The sequence below is a fragment of the Schistocerca gregaria genome, chromosome 1, assembly GCF_023897955.1.
Source record: "Schistocerca gregaria isolate iqSchGreg1 chromosome 1, iqSchGreg1.2, whole genome shotgun sequence".
Lineage (NCBI taxonomy): Eukaryota > Metazoa > Arthropoda > Insecta > Orthoptera > Acrididae > Schistocerca > Schistocerca gregaria.
This window is the reverse complement of record NC_064920.1, coordinates 1,177,105,459-1,177,124,449: the sequence shown is the minus strand read 5'-3', so window position 1 is coordinate 1,177,124,449 and position 18,991 is coordinate 1,177,105,459. Positions and strand designations below refer to the sequence as shown.

The following is an 18,991-nucleotide window of genomic DNA, read 5'->3' as shown; positions in this document are numbered from 1 at the left end:
CATTGCCCAATTTATATTCGATGTAAACATGTTCCTCGCTTTCAAAAGAGCTTTCCTTCCTATTAAAAATCGGTATTTTGTATCCTTTTTTTTCTTCGGTTACTTTGCTGACTCTCATTCTTTAATGTAACTCTCTTAGCATCTGCTCTTTCAATTGAATTACATTTCCGTTGTTCCACTTTTATTTACTTTTGTCTTGTACCGACTTTTCAACCATCTATCCAAGTCTTCTGCCGTCTCTCACAGAAGTAAATTGGCATCGACGAACAATTTTTTTTCTTTTTTCTTTTAAAGAATAATTATTTCCCAGCTTCCTATTTGTTTCTTTTAATTTTTGATCACTGTGCAGATTGTAAAGCATTGGTTGGGCTGCTTCTCAATTACTGCCTCCCTTATAGATCCTTCTCCACTTATCACTTCAGTCTGAGTTTCACAGTAGTCTTAGACAGCCTTCCGTTACCTGTGTATCTCTGACGAAGTCAGAATTCCAAAGAATGAATGCAAAGTTATCAGAAACTCCAAGGACCTCTGCTTCGTGTGTGTGTGTGTGTGTGTGTGTGTGTGTGTGTGTGTGTGTGTTCATCCTACCTTCTAAGATACGGGATAAGGTCAGCATTGATTAGTGCATTTCTCCCGAACCCAAACTGATCTATTAGGTCGGCTTCTGTTTCGGACCTTCAGCAGATATTCCACTTGACAGCCTTCCAGGCTCGTCAAGTGGTCCAAGTTCTTAAGCAACTTGACAACAGCGTTGAAAATTTAAGAACACGGATGCGGGTTTCGGAAAATCGTTGAAGGCTTGTTGCACGCAGCAGCTGCTGAAGCAGGCATAGAGCCCACAACTACTCAAGCCTCACAGAAGCTGAAACGCAGAGATGGAGGCAGAAGAGCACCTCAGAAAGGATCTCTACCGAGAGGAAATTGCTGAGGTCAGATGTCGCAAGTACAGCACCTAGAACCAAGTCGACGTCCTGGAATTCCTCAGCGGGAGAAGGAAGTCCAGCATAACCTACAATTTTTTTCTGCTTAAGGTCCACAACAAGTCAGTATTGCTCTGTGTCTATGCTGTTCATTTTTGGAACGCAACCTACGACCAGCTTAGAGACATAAGTGATGACACTTTCTGCAGGACCTGACAATCGTTTTGCAGGACAGTGCTCAAACAAGTACAGTGCAAGCTGTAACTGATTTGTTTGACTGATGCGGCTGCTAAGCGCTACACCACCTACTGCACTCCCCTGACTTAAGCCCTCGTGGGTTCAAGTAGATTTTTAAACTGAAGGAAACACTTCACGGCAGTCGCTTCAGAACTGCTACGAATTCGTCGGGCAATAACCGCCCCGATCGAACTGCCAACACAACTGCCACTGCTAAGAGTATCCTACGACTTCCACATCGCGGGGTTATACACAGTGCTGGTGACTACTTTGATTGTCAGTAAAGCTTTGAAACACATATCTATTGTGTACGAGCTTTAACTAAATAGCTGCCACTATTTAACTTGCAACACTTCAGCACAAGCAACACAGACAAAAATAATACACCGTCCAGTCGTATTAACGTCACCATCTATCAAAAGCCTGAATAACCTTTTTCAGCGCGGACCGCTGTGAGGCATGACTGGAAGTGTGTCTGCATCTACATCATACTCTGCAAGCCACCTAATGGTGTGTGACGGTGGGTAGTTTTTGTAGCACTTACTGAGCCCTGCAACCATGGTCCACTAGCGAAGAATGATTGTCGGTGAGCCTCTGTATTGGCTGTAATTTCTCGAATTTTTTCCTCATTGTCATTGCAGAAGACGTATTTGGGGGGAAGTGATATGCTGTCCGACTCTTTTCGGAAAGTGATCTCTCGAAATTTCAGTAGTAAGCTTGTCCGTGATGCACAACGCCTCTCTTGTAATGTCTGACAATGGGGTTTGTTGAGCATCTCCGTAACGCTCTCGTGCCGACTAAACGATCCCGTCACGAAAGGCGCCGCTTCTTCGTCGGATCTTCTCCATCTCTTTTATCAGTCCTGTCTAGTAGGAATCAGAGATAGACTAATAATATTCAAGAATCGATAAAACAAGTGCCTTATAATCCATTTCCTTCGTGGGTGAGTTACATTTCCTTAAGATTGTTCCTCCATCTCTTTTATCAGTCCTGTCTAGTAGGAATCAGAGGTAGACTAATAATATTCAAGATTCGATCAAACAAGTGCCTTATAATCCACTTCCTTCGTGGATGAGTTACATTTCCTTAAGATTGTTCCTATGAACGTAACTGTGACATCTGCTTTTCGCACTACTTGTTTTATGTGGTCATTCCACTTAAGGTCGCTCTCGATAGTTACTCCTAGATATTTTAAGGCAGATTCTGTTTCAAGTGGTTTGTCATTAACAGGGTCGCTACACAGTAGCTACACAATTTAAATTAGACTCTGGAAGACACCGATAAGGATACGGAGCCATGCTGACGTCACTGCTCTGGCCAGCTGCGCTAAGTCTCTCGGTTGAGGATACGTGGTACGAACAGCCCAATGGAGGTGGTCCCGCGGATTATGAATTGGGTTTAAATCTGCGGAGTTTGGTGGCCAGAAGAGTACGGAAAACCCATCCTGATGCTCCTCGATCCACGCACGTAATCTACGAACCGTGTGACACGTTGGATTGTGCTACTGGTAAATACTATTGCGCTGAGGGAAACCAAACTCTGTACAGGGTGAAAAGCATTTAAACGGACAAACTCTGGGAGGTTGCAGGGGGACATCGAAACAAATATTTTTCCCTATTGTCATTTTATTCCTATGAGGTGTATTTAAACCGGTAGAGGAACGTATCTCTGCCGGCAAATTAATTAAACCGATGAACACTTTTCCATTTTTGTATCACCAAAAGACAACACATTAACACAACCCAATTTCAATTGCAGTAGAGTTTCAAAAACGCCTCCATTGACACGTAAACCCAGAAGTACCTGAATTGTTCCTGCTGCTTCTACAATCCGGGCAACCAGATCCTCTTCTGATGCAACATGAGTTGCGTAAACAAGGTTATGCATCTCTCCCACAGAAAAATGTTCAGTGGGGAGATATCTGCGAATCGAGCAGGCCATGGTACTGGGCCACCTCTGACAATCCACATTTCTGGGAACAGTCGGTCGAGGAATCGACGCATACGACGACTGAAATGTGCCGGCGCCCCGTCATGTTGGAACCACATGCATTGTCTTGTAGGGAGCGGGACGTCTTCCAGCAATTATGGCAATGCCCTGGCGAGAAAATTGTAATAGTGCCTCTGTCTCGTGATGACTGGGTGTTGTGTGATGTCCTTAGGTTAGTTAGGTTTAAGTAGTTCTAAGTTCTAGGGGACTGATGACCATAGCTGTTAAGTCCCATAGTGCTCAGAGCCATTTGAACCATTTGTAATAGTGCCTGCCATTTAATGGCCTAGGTAGCAGATACGGCTCAATTAAAGTCTCCAACAACACCGACCCACACATTAACGAAGAACAGTACTTGGTGAGCCCTAGTAAATGTGGCATGTGGGTTATCCTCGCTACAAACATGCGAATTGTGCATGTTGAAGACTCCATCACGCCCGAACGTTGCTTCATCGGTAAAGTACACAGAGGATGGAAATGTAGGATGCATTTCACACTGTTCCAGGTACCACTGCGAAAACTATGCTCTGGGTGGATAATCAACTGGTTCCAGGTTGTGGACACGCTGTAAGTGGAATGGACGCAACAATTGCTCTCCAAGGACTGTTCATACATTCGTCTGATTCGTCCCCATGTTACGTGCAATTGCACGAGTGCTGATTGAAGGATCCCGCTCCACATGCTGCAAGACAGCTTCCTTAAATTGGAGCGTTCTTACTGTGGGAAAGCGTCCCTGATCAGGTAATTTGCTAAATGCCCCGGTCTCACGCAGACGTTGGTACACAGCAACAAAGGTCGTACGATGTGGGATACGGCTGTTAGGATATTGTTGTTGATAAACCCGCTGTGTAGCTCGTCCGTTGTGGCGCGCTACGTAGTACGCACCAACCATATCAGTGTACTCACTCCAGGTGTATCGCTCCATTAGTAAACAGAGACAATACACTAATACACTGGTGGAAAGCAGTTGCCTACAACTGAAGAGCGTAATACGCCCTCTAACAACTAAAGATCGTAATACGACCTGTGACAACTGAAGAGCGTAATAGGGCCTCCAGCTGTTTAAATAATCCTCATAGGAAGAAATGACATTGGGGAAAAATTATTGGTTTGATGTCCACTACAACCTCCCAGAGTTTGTCGGTTGAAATACTTTTCACCCTGTATAAGGGGGGAAGTGTTCACCAACGTAGATGCGCACTTGCGTTGATCCATTCTGCCTTCCAGAATGACGAGATAACTCAGGGACTGCCTCGGAACCATTCCCAAGACCTAACACTCCCTTCTCTGTCCTCTAGCCTTCCGAAGACTGCTGCAGGGTGTTCGCTTTCAGGCGTTTCATGCCGAGCATGCCATCGCCCCTCAGTCCGAGTGAATATAAACGTGACTCTTCTGAAAAGGCCACCTGTTCCCATTTAGTTGACGTTCAGATGCGGTATTGGCGTCTTAATTCCAACTTTCGTCGCCTGTGACCGGCAGTCATCATGGATCCATGAACCAGGCGTCCGTTGCGGAGGCCCGTACGCCGCAACGCTCGCTGAACGGTCATCGTGGAGACACTGCTGGTATCCCCTTGGTTCACCTCGGCGGTCACCTGCTCAACAGTTGTACGCCTGTTCCCACGTACATCTCTGCAATCGACGTACATCCTGTCATCTACGGCCCGTGGTACACCATAGCTTCTTCGGAGGCTGTTTTGTATAGCGCCATTTTGCCATTCACAGTATACCCCCACATTGACACCTACAGATACATGGTTACTCTGCAGTTCGCACGTAAATGCCTGGCAGAGGATTCATCTAACCATTTTCATACTACTTCTCTACCATTCCACTATCGAATGGCGCGTGGGAGAAAGGAACACAAAAACCTTTCCGTTCGAGCTCTGATTTCTCTTATTTTATTATGAATATCATTTCTCCCTACGTAGGTGGGTGTAAACAAAATATGTACGCATTCTGAAGAGAAAGTTATTGATTAAAATTTCGTAAATAGACCTCGCCGCAAAGAAAACCGCCTTTGTTTCAGTGACTGCCACCCCAACTCCCGTTCATATCAGCGACACTCTCATCCCTGTTGCGCGATAACACGAAACGAGCTGCCCTTCTTTGCACTTTTTCGATGTTCTCCAATCCTACACGGTATGGATCCCACACCGCGGAGCAATATTCGAGCAGAGGACGAAAAATGTAGGTTGTCTCTTTAGTAGGTTTGTCGCATCTTCAAAGCGTTCTGCCAACAAAGCGCAGTCTTTGTTTTGCCTTCCCCACAACATTATCTATGTGGTCTTTACAATTTAAGTTGCTCGTAATTGTAATTTCTAGGTATTTAGTCGAATTGACAGCCCTTTAATGTATACCAAAAATTTTATTCGATTTCTTTTAATACTCATGTGAATGACCTGGAACTTTTCTTTGTTTAGTGCTAATTTCCACTTTTCGCACTAAACAGAAATTCTTTTTAGATCATTTTGTAACTGGAATTGATCGTCTGATGATTCTACTAGACGGTACATTATAGCGTTCTCTGCAAACAATCTCAGGGGGCTGCTCAGATTATCACCTAGATCATTTATGTAAATCAGGAACAACAGGCGGCCGATCGGTCTAGGGCGCTGCTGTCATGGACTGTGCGGCTGGTCCCGGAGGAGGGTCGAGTCCTCCCTCGGGCATGGGTGTGCGTGTTTGTCCTTAGCGTAATTTAGGTTAAGTAGTGTGTAAGCTTAGGGACTGATGACCTTAGCAGTTAAGTCCCACAAGATTCCACGAACGTTTGATTTGAACAGCATGGGGCCTATGGCACTACCCTGTGGTACGCCAGATACCACACCTGTTCTCTTCGATGATTAACCACGGCGGCACGTGAATAGTTTACAAACTTAGCTGTTTCGGAAATGCTTCCACCCTCGTGCCCAACAGCCAACTACCGTGCCCTTAGGGACGTCAGATAAATCACTCCGTTTTCGCTTTATGACGACGACTGCAGTTTTTTCCGCATCTCCCTTGACAACATCCGCAGCTGGTGCTGCCACCTGCCATCTGTAAGTGGTTACTACACTCTGACGTCGAACATAGGCTGTATTCATATTAATGTGAATGGGCTGTGTAGCTGCGCTGGGTAAAGGCCGCAATGGACGGAATGCAAAAGGATCTTTAAAATTTTGTAGGTCATTCAGGGTCCGATGTATGACGCTTAGTCAGTGAAGGAGATACTTTTCTTTTAAATGAACACACGGCCACTTGACTGTATTGTTGTTTATTTAATTACGTCCCAGTTTCGGTCTTTTATGCCATTTTCAAGTGACGGAAAATAAGGAACAATACAATCAAAGGGCGGTGTGCTCATTTAAAAATTATTGCATGACCGTTGCTCAGCAACATCAAAAACTGAAGATACTTTTCTTGGGTGATAGTTTCCGGATCAGTTTACAAATATGATCTAAGAGAAGTTGAAGAACTTAGAGGAAAAGGGGAAACTGGAATATTACGGCAATCACAGATGCTTACTGTCCCCGGAAAGTTGGTTTATAAGTAAAAAAAAAAATTAAACTTGGACAAATCTCATTTACGGCCACGACATTTGTAGTACGAAATATATCTTAGAATGTGTCCCGAAGGATTCTTCCTGTATGACTTGCACTCCGTTGCTTCTCATACCCTGCGCGAACGTTAATCTCCGTGTCTCTGAGATTTTCTGGCAGTGATCACTTTGCCAGTTACGTGGGATGTAGTAATATATTGCACAACGCCACTTCAAACTTACGCTCACAGAATTTTAATATTAAACCCCTGCAAAAGACCTCTCTCACAGCGTCTCTCACGGAAGTTTGTTGGGCATATCTGTAACGTTCTCGTACTTACTAAGTGAACCAGACGCAATCCGTTGGATCTCCTCTGTCTATGCTTTTAATAAAACCTAGAATATTTTAGTGAACTGAGCCTGAAAAGCAAAGATCAAAAAGAGGATGGATGAAAGTTTTACAAGCCACTTCTTATTTGCTGAATCACACCTCCTTCAGAATCTTTCAGTAAATGTCGCTTGCCATTTGTTTTTTCTGCAACGTATTTTATGTGGCCATTCCTTTTTATATCGCTTCAGCAGGCGTATGCTAGTTATTTTATGGTTCCTACTGGTTCGAATGCTTTATCATCAGTAGCGAAATCGTAAACTGGTGCATCTCTTCGCTTACTTATGCGCAGTACTCCAAATTTATTTACGTTGAGGGTGAGCCCCCAGTCCCTCTGTCTTCCAGCATTTTCCTACGGTCTTCTGGCGTTGCAACCTTCCTGCAGATAATAATCCCACAGAGTTTTTGACATCAACAACTGCATCATTTTTATGGTTCCTATAACAATCTGTTGGGGGCCTCCAGAAGTTACTTTTACATCGCTAAACTTCGTCCCGTTAGCAACACCGTGTTGAGCCCCTCTGACAGCAAGTCGTGGTCCAGAAGCAAATCTTCGTCGGTAATCCGGAATCTCGCACTTTGTTCCTTTTTGGGGGACACTAACAACATACACTGGGGTGACAAAAGTAATGAGATGGAGATATGCACATGCAGATTGGTGTTAGTATCGCGTACACGAGCTACAAAAGGATAGTGCATTGGTGGAATTGTCATTTGCGCTCAAGCGATTCATGTGAATAGGTTTCGTGACTTTGAGCGCGGAATGGCAGTTGGAGCAAGAAGCGTGGGACATTCCATTTCGGAAGTCGTTATTGAAGTTAATATTCCGAGATCCACAGTGTCAAGTGTGTGCCGAGAAGACTAGATTTCAGGTATTACCTCTCACCACGCACAACGCAGTGATCGACGGCCACCACTAAACGTCCGAGAACAGCGGCCTTACAATAGAGCAAATGGGCGTGAAATGACTGCAGAAATGAATTTGGGGCCGTACGACAAACGTATCCGCTACGCCAATGCAGCGAAATGTGGCGTTAATAGGCTGCGGCCTCCCCAGGTGAGTCCCGATCTCAATTGGTAAGAGCTGAGGGTGGCGTTCGAGTGTGATGCAGACCCGACGAAACCATGGACGTAAGTCGTCGTCAAAGTAGTGTGCAAGCTGGTAGTGGCTCCATAATGTTGTGGCTGTGCTTACATGGAACAGAGTGGGCCATCTGGTCTAACTGAAGGAAGTGAGACCATTTGCAGTCATTCGTGTTCCCAAACAACGACGGATTTAAATGGACGACAATGAGCCATGTCACCGGGTCATTATTGTTTGCGAGTGGTTTGAAGAACCACCCATCATTCTATCGATCAATTATTGTGCATAATCGAGAGGTTAGTTAGTGCACAAAATCATGCACCGGCAACACTTCCGCAATTATAGACTGCTGTAAAGGTATCATGGCTCAACATTTCTCCAGTGGACTTTCAACGACGAATGTCGAGCTGCTGGACTACGCCGGACAAAAGGAGGTTCGACACAGCATCGGGAGGCGTGCAATGACTTGTCACCTCAGTGTAGGAGAGCTGCGTCCTGGAGCAGCTGTCATTCTTAGGAGGAGGAACGGAGACTAGGTTTAAACATCCCGTCGACGGCGAGCTTATGAGAGGCGGAGCTGAAGCTTATACATGGGAACGCCCGAGAAGGAACACCATCCCGGTTTATGACGTCAGCGATTTCGCTGAACATAAATCTAGATCTTCGTACATCCATAGTTGAAATGAAAGACAGTGGGACGTCAGCTAGTATAAATTTATGTAAAAATCAAGAAATTCCTGCAGCTGTATTTGAGGTGTGGATTTTATTCTTGCAACTAGTTTCAACGTTGTAATGTCATCTTGTTGACGTCAACAAGTGTATGGGCCTGAAGATGACGTTGTTACAAACTGCAACGATGTAAAACATAAATAGTCCTGTGTTACAATGGCAGAGTAGTCGTGTTAAGAGGAACTGATCTTTTACAAAGAGGAACGGCAGAGCTTGAAACATATTTGGGTGCTAAGAGATCAAAAACTGAAACAATGTTGCGACGGCATCAGGACATCCCAAGTACTCAGTGGACTACATAGCGGAATACCGAGAAATTTTCAAAAGATACAAAGAAGCTGGCGGTATTGTCTGCCCACATCTCCAAATATAAGACAAGTAGAATCTTAAATAAATAGAATTCTATGTTGTAGAGATGCAAATACAAAACATTACGATGCGTAATAAGGTGTAGAAGAACAGGTGGCGTGCAAGACAGTTTACCTGTCAGGATGGATAAGTACAGGTCTTGTAAGGTTCCCAAGGTAATGTGATGCCATTCATTTTGCAAAACAGTGCCAAGTTCAGGTAACGACGATGGGGTGGGTAGCAAACACGCTCTCTTCTCTCTTAATTAGACCACAATCGTTCAATAATATTGAGATCATATGACTTAGGTTGGAAAACGCTCAGAACCAGGTCGTGGACAATGGGAGTTGAGTGAACACATCACCATTGGCGAACAAACATTAAGCCATGAGATGGACCTGATCACTAAAAATAGTCTCACAATACTTGTCCGTAAGATGATGTTTCAGAGTGACCATTGGGACTATGGACTACCACGATTTGGGGTGCTCAACTCATCACCGAACCCCCCACCACGTTTCAGTTCTGAGATGGAAACTCGGCCAGAAGTTGGAAACAGTGTGCAACAAGACTCAATTGACCAAATGACTTTCTTCTACTGCGACACAGTCCAGGTTCTATGACTATGGCAACACGTTTTTCTGTCCCACGTTTTTGTATCACTGATGAGTGGTTTTGTGATTTCAGCAAACCCATGACTGCCGCACCTCCAGCTCCCTTCGTGACGCTGACACGGTTCGCGATTGAAACATTCTGCCTGCAGCTGTCGTGCTCTCAATTTTCGTCACAATCGTCTTCAATGGCCGCCCATCACGGTCACTCGACTAGTATCTTCGTCCACGTTATGATCTAGCAGACGGCACTCTTCCGATTTCCTTCCATGGTGTAAATCATCGCCACGGTGCATCTTGGAACGCGGAACATTTCGGTTACCTTGGTTACGGAAACACCCACCGTACGAGCACCGTCAATTTGCCCACGTTCGATTTCACTCAGCTCGGACATAATACACAGAACACTGTTCTGACAACGGTTCACTCTTACAGCGTACTGCGGACATTGTACAGCTGCCGTTCGCGGTCCAGTTCAACAGCCCAACCTAGAGGTTTAGCTAGCATCGACATTTATATTCCACCTTGCTTTTCTGCGGTGTTTCCATACTTTTTTCTATCCCTTGTGTATGCAGTAGGAAATTTCTGTCATGCAAAGTACAGCAAGCATTCCAACCCAGAAATCTGTGTTATTGCAACAATAGGAAAAGTAAGCAGTGAGTAAGGCCCATAACAGTCATTGGAGCAGTCACATAACACTATCTTTGTTGCTACCCTGGCATTCCAGGCGTTTGAGATTAAAGATGTACACCTGTCAAAAATACGCTTGATGACGAATAAAAATTTCTCGTGGTAAAGAATCAATTGTCTAAATCAGAGACTGAAAAATCTACTTAATTCCGTGTGAAAACCGAGCGAGGTGGTGGAGTGCTTAGCACACTGGACTCACATTCGGCAGGACGACGGTTCAATCCCAGGTCCGGCCATCCTGACTTAAGTTTTGCGTGACTTCCCTACATCGCTTCAGGCAAATGCCGGGATGGTTCCTTTGAAAGTGCACGGCCGACTTCCTTCCCCGTCTTTCCCTAATCCGATGAGACCGATGACCTCGCAGTTCGGTCTCCTCCCCCCAAATCAACCCAACTCCGTGTAAAACTTGAGCTTCTGCTGGCGAATCTAATGTTATAATTACTTAACGGAAAGCAGCCACGTAACTCCGTCTCAACTGCCGGTATTTCGGCAGGTGAACACCCCATTATTTTCGAGGCACAACTCCAACGACATGTCGCTGTGCATGAAAATTTAAGTATTCGACACTGCTTCAGAATCCACGAAGGTGTCATGTACTGGATCCTGAATGATCGACAAAATCTCCCAAGTCGCCTTTGAATTGCAGATTTTGCACTGGTTAATTAACGATCCAGTCGCATTAACGTGACCACCGCCTAAATTCGACGTCAACGTGCAACAATCACAGACGGCAGGTGGACTAGAAGTGGAGGATGCATAACGAGTTTCGGAGCTACGCGGAAGACAGAGCGGTCGATGTTGTGATGCGCAAAAGGAGGGATTTATCTGATGTTCAAAAGGGCATTATCATTGGCTCAAAGACCAAGAGTGGAAGCATTTCAGAAACGGCTTTGTTTGTGAACTACACTCAAGCTCATAAATTAACGATAATGCTGATACATGGTGAAACAACGCTCTGATGGGCGGTTTGCGGGTTTAAATCATGTTGGGGTTATGACCATGCGTTGCATTTGACCTGCGGTCGTCGCACGTAGGCGATGGCAGCAGTCCACATATGCAGAGATGTGTTCGTGCATGTCAGATTACGGTGCAGCGAGTAAGTGTGCTGACATTTTCAGACGTTCTAATGGTGACTGCGTGTTGAAAATGGCTCAAACAACACATATTGATGAGGGTATGAGGAGTAGAATACTAGGGTGACTGGAGGCTGGTCAAACACAGCATCTCGTAGCACGGGCCCTCGGTGTCCCACAAAGTGTGTTCTGAAGATTATGGCAATAATTTCAGCAGACAGGATACCTGTCCAGGCTCTACAGTACGGGACGTCCACAGTGTACAACACGACAAGAAGACCAGTATCTCACCATCAGTGCCCGCAGACGGCCATGGAGTACTGCAGGTAGCCTTGCTCAGGACCTTGCCGCAGGCAGTGGTACAGTTGTCTCCAGACACACAGTCTACGGGCGACTGAACAGACATGGTTTATTCGCCCCAGACCTGCAACGTGTCTTCCACTGACCCCTGGCCCCAGAAGAGCCCATAGAGCTTGGTGTCAAGAACACAGTACATGGTCATTGGAACAGTGGTCTCCGGTTATGTTCACGGACGAGTCCAGGTATAGCCTGAACAGTAATTATCACCGGCTTTTGTCTGGCGTTAACCAGGGACCAGATACCAAGTCCTTAATGTCATTGAAAGGGACCTGTCTGGAGGTCGTGGTTTGATGGTGTGGGGTGGGATTGTGATTGGTGTACGTACACCCCTGGATGTCTTTGACAGAGGAACTGTAGCAGGTCAGGTGTATCGGGACGTCATTTTGCACCAGTATGTCCGCCTTTTCAGGGCTGCAGTGGGTCCCACCTTCCTCCTGATGGATGATAACGCACGGCCCCACCTATCTCCCATCGTGGAGCAGTAGCTTGAGACAGAAGACATCAGGCGAATGTAGTGGCCTGTCTGTTCTCCAGACCTAAGCCCCATCCAGCACGTCTAGGATGCTCTCGGTCGACGTATCGCTGCACGTTTTCAAACCCCTACGACACTTCAGGAGCTCCGACAGGCACTGGCGCAAGAATACGAGGCTATACCCCAGCAGCTGCTCGGCCACCTGATCCAGAGTATGCAAACCCGGTGTGCGGCCTGTGTACGTGTGCTTGGTGATCATATCCCATATTGATGTCGTTGTATGGCACCACATTCTGCAATTATCCTTAATTTATGAGCATGAGTCTATTTGCGTGCCGCCTCGATTAAAGTATACTGAGTATAGCAAAAGACGCCATCCGAAAACGGTGCCGAGGCAACTGCGGTGCACACCGGGCAGTAGATGACGTGGCTGAACGACGGGCGCGGAGACGTGTGTGGGCGAACAGACGTGCAAGTGGTGAGCCACTGACCACCAGACGAACCAAGAGGCTACCAACAGTCTCCCTTCAACTCGTGTTCAGCGAACGTTGTTGCATGTGGGCCTCCTCAATGGGAGCCTGTTTCGTTGCACCCATACTGACTGATGTACATCGTGACGAAGACTGGAATTTTCGTGTCAACACCACAACTCGCTGTCCACTGAGTGACGACTGTTAGCCAGTTCTGATGATTCATGTCTTATGCGCGATCGGGCAAAAGGCCGTTGGCGTCTAGGCCTCTGCGACAATTCTCGGAATGTTCCACGCCGGGGGAGGGTGCGTTATGGTCTAGGGAATGTTTTCGTGGCATTCCCTGGGTGATCTCGTCATTCTGAAAAGGCCAATGGATCAACACAAATGTGCATCTGTTCTTGGGAACCATGTCCACCCTTACATGCAGTCTGTGTCTCATAGGCACGGTGGCACCTACCAGCAGGATATTCGCGACATGGCAAACAGCTCGCAGTGTACGTAGATGGGTCGAAGAGCTCCACGATGAGTTTACCGTACTCCCCTGGTCACCAAACGCACCAGATACACATCTACATCTACATTTATACTCCGCAAGCCACCCAACGGTGTGTGGCGGAGGACATTTCACGTGCCACTGTCATTATCACCTTTAACTTGTTCCAGTCGCGTATGGTTCGCGGGAAGAACGACTGTCTGAAAGCCTCCGAGCGCTCTCTGATCTCTCTAATTTTACATTCGTGATCTCCTCGGGAGGTATAAGTCGGAGGAAGCAATATATTCGATACCTCATCCAGAAACGCACCCTCTCGAAACCTGGAGAACAAGCTACACCGCGATGCAGAGCGCCTCTCGTGCAGAGTCTGCCACTTGACTTTGCTAAAATCTCCGTGACGCTATCACGGTTACCAAATAACCCTGTGACGAAACGCGCCGCTCTTCTTTGGATCTTCTCTATCTCCTGCGTCAACCCAATCTGGTACGGATCCCACACTGATGAGCAATACTCACGTATAGGTCGAACGAGTGTTTTCTAAGCCACCTCCTTTGTTGGTGGACTACATTTTCTAAGGACTCTCCCAATGAATCTCAACCTGGTACCCGCCTTACCAACAATTAATTTTATATGATCATTCCACTTCAAATCCTTTCGTACGCATACTCCCAGATATTTTACTGAAGTAACTGCTACCAGTGTTTGTTCCACTATCATATAATCATACAATAAATGATCCTTCGTTCTATGTATTCGCAATACATTACATTTGTCTGTGTTAAGGGTCAGTTGCCACTCCCTGCACCAAGTGCCTATCCGCTGCACATCTTCCTGCATTTCGCTACAATTTTTTAATACTGCAACTTCTCTGTATACTACAGCATCATCCGCGAAAAGCCGCATGGAACTTCCGACACTATCTACTAGGTCATATATATATATATATATATATATATATATATATATATATATATATATATATATATATATATATATATGACCTAGTAGATCCGATATTCCGATATTCCGTAGGGTCTTACTTTGTTTATCAGGCGACAGTGCGGAACTGTATCGAACGCCTTCCGGAAGTCCCATCGAGGATGTGTGGGATCATTTCGATCGGGCTGTTCACGCCATGGATTCCAAACCGCGAAACATAGCGTAGTAGCCACGGCACTGAAGTCTACATCCCTTTCGGTGCCTTCCAGAACCTCGCTGACTCTACTCTTGCACGTCCGCGATGCAAAAGGTGGTTATTCCGACTTTTGAGAGGTGGTCACATTAATGTGTTTGCGTCTTGTATATCACATTTGTCTTCAAACATTAAGAAATACTGTAAGGAAAAGAGAGTCGTTGCCCAAAAGGGAACATCTTTAATAAACTGTAATCCGGTATATAAACAGGGTCACAACTTGCTAATGGTCTACGTAAAATCCCGGAAAGCATAAGATTCATTGTTCCATGACTGCCATAAACATTTTTCAAATCCACATGGTGGAGCCAAACCATTTACAATCTTGAAACACGTTCATACCATAACAGGGAATCAGTTTCAGCACAGCGGACATCAGTATTTTTCATCCCATACCAGATGTACAGCTATGATCGCCTGCTACTGGTGTGGTTACATATTATCACAGAGGGGCATGGAGATGGAGTAATAGAACACTAACATCGGTTGCAATTATAATAAGCTCCCTAACTACAGCTAAAGATGCCATCATTATTACATACAGACTACAGAAAATGTTCGTTATGTTGGAACACTAAAATCGTTTTCTAAGAGGACGGAAACTTTAGAGATTCCAATCAAGGTTGCCATCTTTCAATGCGATTCGCTCAGTCCTCTGTGGTTCATTTCTGTAAGAGCTTCTCTAATCCCCCAACGCTTAATTTTATATAAAATATACTTATGAGATACTTTACACATTGACTCATCTGAGTTACACAGGTGACCTCAAGACATATTTAGCAAAGACAACTCGAGAGTCTGTTAAGTTACCTTTAGTTGTTCTAAGAAGAACTTAAGAGGCCGCAATACTTTAATATTAATAAAAGAGCGCTGCAGCAGGCCTCATACCAGACGTAAAACGGCATACCGGGAGAGGAGATGAGGGCAGGTGGAACCTTCAGGTATTTCGGAATCAGTCAGGTAAGTATTTTTAATCACATTGAGGTGAATATTGACCTGGGCAAGTAATTTACACAGGAGTGTTCGGAAAATCCAGAACAACCTGAACTCGTTCAACACGGTCATGTTACTTACCTTTTCTCTCGGCGCTGTTGTACGCGGGATGTCTTTTTAATCTGAGTGTCTCACTGTGGTTCTATTAACTGAGATAGCAGGCTGTATGAATGAGGAATTTCTCTGCGGAATCGACAAGGAAATAAGTGGAGGGAAAAAATTAACTAGGTGAAGGGAGATGACATGTCGTGCGTTCAGACCTTAGATAATAAATTCTGTGATACTACGGGGGAAAATGGAGGGAAAAGATTTTACGAAGGGGAAGGAAGGAAGGGTAGTGTTTATCGTTCCGTCGACGACTGAGAAGAGAGGAAGTCCAGTCCCGGAGACGACGGTAAATCGACGGTGTTATTTCAAAGAAACCGTCCAGGCAGTCAGGGAAATCGCGGTAAACCTGATTAAGGATGGCCGAGCATGGATTTGCACTGCTTTCTATCAAATACGAGTCTAGTGTCTTACTGCTACGTCACTTCACTCGATAAAAAAAAAGGTAATGGGGAGAGAGTTTAGAATATCACAACATGTCATTCAGGATGTAGGTTGTGGGTATTCTCTGGGAAGAAAATATTCGTGCAGGAGACGAGATCGTGGTGGCTGATAAACTAGCCAGAAGACTATCGATAATGAAAAATAATCGTGAATTTTCGGATCGTGTGTGTAACACTTGCCAACAATAAACCCCCGTTTGCTTCTTGGCTCATACCTTATGAAACGTACCTTTGTAGCATTATAAGGGTGGCTGATACACACTAAGTAGCAGGAGGTCATTTTGTATAGCCAACAAGTAAAATGTTACTGACGATGCAGAAGAAGGAGTGAAATAGGGTACTACTGCAATATTTACCTACAATATTCACGCTGTACATTTACCGTATTAATTTATTTTAGCGTGCTAAATACTAATATCACAATCACATACATACTGAGTCAAAACATTGAATACTATTTTAAAATAGAATTCAGTATGGTAGTTTACACACATGACAGTAATATAATGAAAAGCCTTGGTACGGTAAGCAAAATGACAAAATTTAACAATAGCAATAAAGTGGAACAGTTTGAAGCAAATGTTCTATTTCAGACAAACGAGCTTACTAAGTAAGTTGGTTTTTATTCGGGATCTGAGAAACATGACAGAAAACTTTGTTGAAAAATATAGTACTCACAGGTGATCGACTCTTCAATTTGCCCCTCATGAAGTTGCTGTGCTCACGCTACTGTGAAGATTTCGTTGCGAGACGAAATTACTATTGCCAGCATAAACTTATCACGTATCGTTAGGATGATAGTTTGAGTTTAAAAGATTAAACAATACGAAAGATTGTCAGGTCTTTGTCAGAAGTATTCTACATAAAACGCGGTTTAGGACACAACTAATGTAGTTCTTTTTCCCGTAATAGAAAGAGATTCGTAGGAAACAGAACGAAAGGTGTTGTTTATATCACACTAGCGCGGCATTTCTATGACTAAACCGAGAGCATTGACTTGTAGCTTTGCTACGGTAGAGCGCCGGTGCTGTCGTGGTACGCCAAGCGGACGCAGAGGCGAGGCGCCTGCGTGCAGACAGCTGGGCCGTCGGACAGCTACTGGCGGCCGCCGCGACGCCCGGCGTCGGCGTCGGCGTCGGCGTCGCCAGCGCCGCCTCCCCCACCACGGCCGCCTCCCCACCAGCGGCGTCCGCCAGGGACCAACAGGCAGGCAACAGACGCCCTCGGCGGCGGAAGTACTCGCAGCGCGGGGTCGGATGGGGTGGGGCAGGCAGGGTGGAGGGGAAAGACTCTAAAACGGGCCTTTTTGATGGAAGTGAGTAGGCCAGTTTCGAGAACTGTCATGACACAAGACTAGGGAAGCTTTTATTTCCCAGGTAACCCATGGTCGTCCACTCACTTCTCGAAATGTATGAGAATTTCTTGGTGAATAAAATTTCTTCCCTTTTGATTATTTGGTTACAGTGGACGAGGCTGGTGGCGAAAAGTGTCCGCTCTTTAGCCCCCCCCCCTCTTTAGCCTGTAGCTGAAAAAAAAAACATCAAGACTACCCATTTAAGGGGGGTAGGACGTCAAACGGGCCAACTTGGAGCAGTAGAGGCACCACATGACATTTTATTTTCCACTGTCTATACTTTTACAAGTAAATTCATAAAACTTTGTCAGCATGGACTTGAATCTGATTCTGCTACGTGGCCTTTTCGCGAAATCTACACATGAGAAAGCAATATATTGGCAGACTCTTCTAAGAACGCACACTCACTGAATTTAAAGTGCAAGCAACACCATTATGCGAAACGCCTCTCTTGTAGCGTCTGCCACTGCAGTCTCATCCGCATCTCCGTGATGCATTCACACGCTTACTAAATAAACTTGCAGCAAAACTTATTACGGTATATTGATGATTTTTACTTAGGGACCGTCTGACAGCAACTGAATAAAACACAATTTTAGTGCCATCCGCGTTTCGCCTTTATTTTCTGCAAGGCATCATCAGTGGCAGGTTGCGTGGACAATTTCTTACATATTACGCTCCTGTTGCATTTTTGGTGTTGTTCTTCTTCTTATGAACGCCAATTTGCGGTTTTTTCCACATTACACAGCACTATGCACTGAACGCTTGTTGTTATTCAACTGAGGAAGACAGGACTATAAAGGTTGAAGATGTCATTACAGCTATATTGTAGCGAAACGTTTTGCTCTTCTTTGGATAGTTTCTGTTTGCTCTATCAATCTCATTTGATACCTATCCCAGACTGACGAGGAATGCTGAAGTATTGGTAGAACGAAAAGTTTTTGACTACGTTCTTTGTGGGTGGACTATATTGACTGACGATTTTTCTGATAACTGCCTGGCATCTACGTTACTTGCGATCAGTTGCACTTTAAATCGCTCCGCGTGCATCCTGCTAGATGTTTGATGGATGTTAGTGTTTCCAAAGTCTTGTAACCATACAGTAACGAATCTTACGTCAGTTTATGTGTAGTATGTTATGTTTGTTTGTTGATAGCAAACTGCCAGCCACACCTTACAAGCACCGATGCTTTGGATACGGCATTTTTGCACACAAATCTTCCACTAAACATTTCATGGAATTTAGAATGTTACCCGCAAACTCACTTGCCTATTTTGTGAAAAGCAACGTTGTTATAAGAATATGTGGAGGGTACGTCCAAATTTACCTTTACGTCTGTATATTTTTCTCCGTCAAGAGTGACTTGTTGTGTTCTGCTTAATCACAACTCTTTAGTCCATTCACACTGCTGATTTGACATTGTTGGATCCTATTTTGTTCCTTTTGTGGCGGCAGCGCATATCCGTACGGAACGTAATCTGGAAGTCAAGGAACACAGCATAAATAACGAGAGTACC

At 45.1% G+C, this 18,991-nt stretch overlaps 1 protein-coding gene across 1 annotated transcript in view; it reads right to left on the bottom strand.

The window, feature by feature from the left end:
- The window catches only part of LOC126297397 (Down syndrome cell adhesion molecule-like protein Dscam2), a 184,564-nt gene extending 167,379 nt beyond the window's left edge, over positions 1-17,185 (bottom strand). Inside the window, exon 1 of the mRNA XM_049988194.1 lies at positions 16,798-17,185. Coding sequence (XP_049844151.1) covers positions 16,798-16,827 — 30 coding nt within the window. The 5' untranslated portion in view covers positions 16,828-17,185. The remainder of the gene's footprint in view (positions 1-16,797) is intronic.
- Positions 17,186-18,991: the final 1,806 nt, after the last annotated feature.